The 2,679-nt window shown below is 47.8% G+C and overlaps 1 protein-coding gene across 1 annotated transcript in view; it reads right to left on the bottom strand.

Moving 5' to 3' along the window:
• The window catches only part of ADAMTS2 (ADAM metallopeptidase with thrombospondin type 1 motif, 2), a 57,735-nt gene extending 55,652 nt beyond the window's left edge, over window positions 1-2,083 (bottom strand). Inside the window, exon 1 of the mRNA XM_010151728.1 lies at window positions 2,077-2,083. Coding sequence (XP_010150030.1) covers window positions 2,077-2,083 — 7 coding nt within the window. The remainder of the gene's footprint in view (window positions 1-2,076) is intronic.
• Window positions 2,084-2,679: the final 596 nt, after the last annotated feature.

Below are 2,679 nucleotides of genomic sequence, written 5' to 3'. Positions count from 1 at the left end.
TGAGTATATCAGCCAGAGGCAAAATGTGCTCCCACCATCCTGCAGTGAGAGCTGCCGCTCCTCCCTCTTTGCTCCCCACTTCTTCACTCTCCCACTACAGCCCTTGCACTCCTGCCAGCTCCTGAGAAAAGTTATCAGGAGGTTCCCTAGGAGTTGTCTTGCTGACAGTGGGTGCCAACCAACTACTTAAAACTTTGCTTGGAGTGTAAGATTCCTCACAGCCACATTTACCTTCACCCTTCGAGCATTACCCCCTGCAGACAACACCCCCAGCGGGCACTGGTACCTCAGAGGCACCGACCCCACGTGCTTCCCAGCAGAGAGCGAGCCGCACCAGCTCCAGCTGGTGCTGGAATCATCCCAAGACCAGCAGCACAGCTCAAAACATTTACAACAGGAGCTGCAGGGCTTCTGATCCATATGCCAACTTCCCACCAAGTACCCTTTCCCAGGAGGCTCTCCTGGGACAGCCAGGGATGCCTCCACGCATGGCCTGACCACACATCACACGGACTCGGGCTCTGCCTCTCAGTCTCTTGGATGATGACTTGTTGGATTTGCTGGCCCATGCTGCGCTATGCCCATGTTATACTTGCTCCTAAGTGACAGTCACAGCCAAATACATATCCGTGTCTTACTGCTCTACGTGGCATCTATAGTAAAAGAGAAATTTGCCATATTCTGGCACCTCAACTTTCCTTAGGTAACATCAGTAACTCTGTGGTATCACTGCTAACAATATGCTAGAAAAGCTCAAGAGAAAAAGTCAGAGTGCTAAATAAGACACCAAACTCCTCCTTCACCTTCTCCACATTACCTTCGTTCTGATCCCATTGCACAATAACATCCCAAAAGTAATCCCAAACTGTACTGTTTTTTACTAAATCAGCCCAAGATCTCTCCATCAGTTGTTCATTTTCAGCAACTTTTGCCAAATCAGTGCATCAGCCACTAATTATTGGTGCCAACTTTGTTCTCCATCTCCCAAGAGCAGACACTTGGCATTTGCAGGGGCTAACAATAGCCTGTGTTGAAACCTTCTCCCTGCTCTCGCTAGGAAAAATTCACATTTGTGAAAATTAACCACCGAGAGACAAGGTTGTATTTTTCTCTTATTCATCCAGAACAGATCAAAAGGACAGCAGCACTGTACCAGTTCACCCAAAAATCCCTAAAAAAACCTTTTTTTCTAAAGCCAGCTAAAACCTCATTGATATTTCCATGATTTTCTCCACCTAACACTGAAGACTGTGTTCCAGTGAAGGAATAAAAAGTGCCCAAGTTACTGATAGAAGGGAAACCGGTGCTTCTGGCTTAAGCACAAAATCAGGAGCCAGGCAGCCTGGCTTGTGCTCCTGCCTCTGACACAGACTTTCCCCGCGGTGCGGGGGGATGCAGAAGGCAGCTGAGGGCTGGGCAGCAAAACTGCTGAGGGAAAAGCGTGTGCACAGTCCTGCTTGATGCTGCAGCCTGGCGTTTTTTGGGTCTACTCCATTTTTCCTTGCAGTTAACGCAGGCAAGTGATCCTAACTGCTCCTAGGCAGCTAAGTCCTAGTCACTTGCTGACTCAAGAACCAATGTCCCCAGCTGTGACAGTCCCACTGATGCACTAATACACGTAAATTACATCGAAACCAGGAGGAAAGGTATGTATCATGCAGGTGCAAATTGCTTACAGCATTACATGTGGTACAAGATCCCTCTGCTCTGCTCCCTTCTCCCGAGCAACGTGCAATATCCCAGTCTTTTACCTGAACTGTTCCATTTTCCAATCTGGTATTTTACTTCTTGTCTCTGGGCTCTGCCTGAGGTTCTACGTTTGCTGGGACTAGAGGTCTGAACACCAAGTACCACTCTGCAGCCTGGCTCCGATCCCTTCTCTAGGACAGGGAAAATTCACACTGACACAAACATCAGTTTTGCCTTTGCAGGTCTTTAGAAAAATTCCCCATCTGTGACAGTTTGGGATGTCTGACAGCACCTTATTTTCTGTGATTTTTTGCCATGCTCATTAATCTTTGATATCACATGCTTTACAGAAACATAATTACATGACATCTCCTGATTCTGCCTTACCCGTCATGGCAGGCAAAGCTCAAACAGATGCTGTGAGTTGCTGAAGCATGAACACGCTGCCTGCCACGAAAACTGCCTCTCCCTGTGTTTTCTGTCACTCCCTTTAGGACATCCACCACAAGCACAGTTTCTGGCTTGTGATCTTTTGTTTTTTCATGACCCATTTCAAAAAGGCTCAGGGAAATACAACTGCACCTACAGGTCTTAAAGAGTCCCTTATGAAGCTACTGCACTTTAACAGTACCAGCTTTAGGGTTCCCCAGTCTCGTAGCAGCAATGTAGTCAAAATAAAGCAATTTCTCATTTTTTACCTCCTCTTTCGGGTAGGGAATAGGGACCTGTCTGGCAAGCCCAAAGCAGAGACCAGGACAGGCAGGTGGGAGACTGAACTGCATGTCATGTTCTCAGCCATCATCCGTGGCTTGTCAGCACAGCAACTCGCTGGAATTTCAAATCTGGGTGTGCAGCATTCAGGCCAGCTGCCATTTCAAATGCAGCTTGTTTGCTTTTGGGGACACTTCATCTGTCACGGCGGGAGCAGACAAACACCTGAGCCAACTGCTGAGCATCTTCTCTGCAGCCTCACAAGGATGAGCACTTTCT

Source organism: Eurypyga helias, unplaced genomic scaffold (genome assembly GCF_000690775.1).
Source record: "Eurypyga helias isolate BGI_N326 unplaced genomic scaffold, ASM69077v1 scaffold5840, whole genome shotgun sequence".
NCBI lineage: Eukaryota > Metazoa > Chordata > Aves > Eurypygiformes > Eurypygidae > Eurypyga > Eurypyga helias.
Note: the sequence above shows the minus strand (reverse complement) of the source record. Positions and strands in the feature narration are given on the sequence as shown.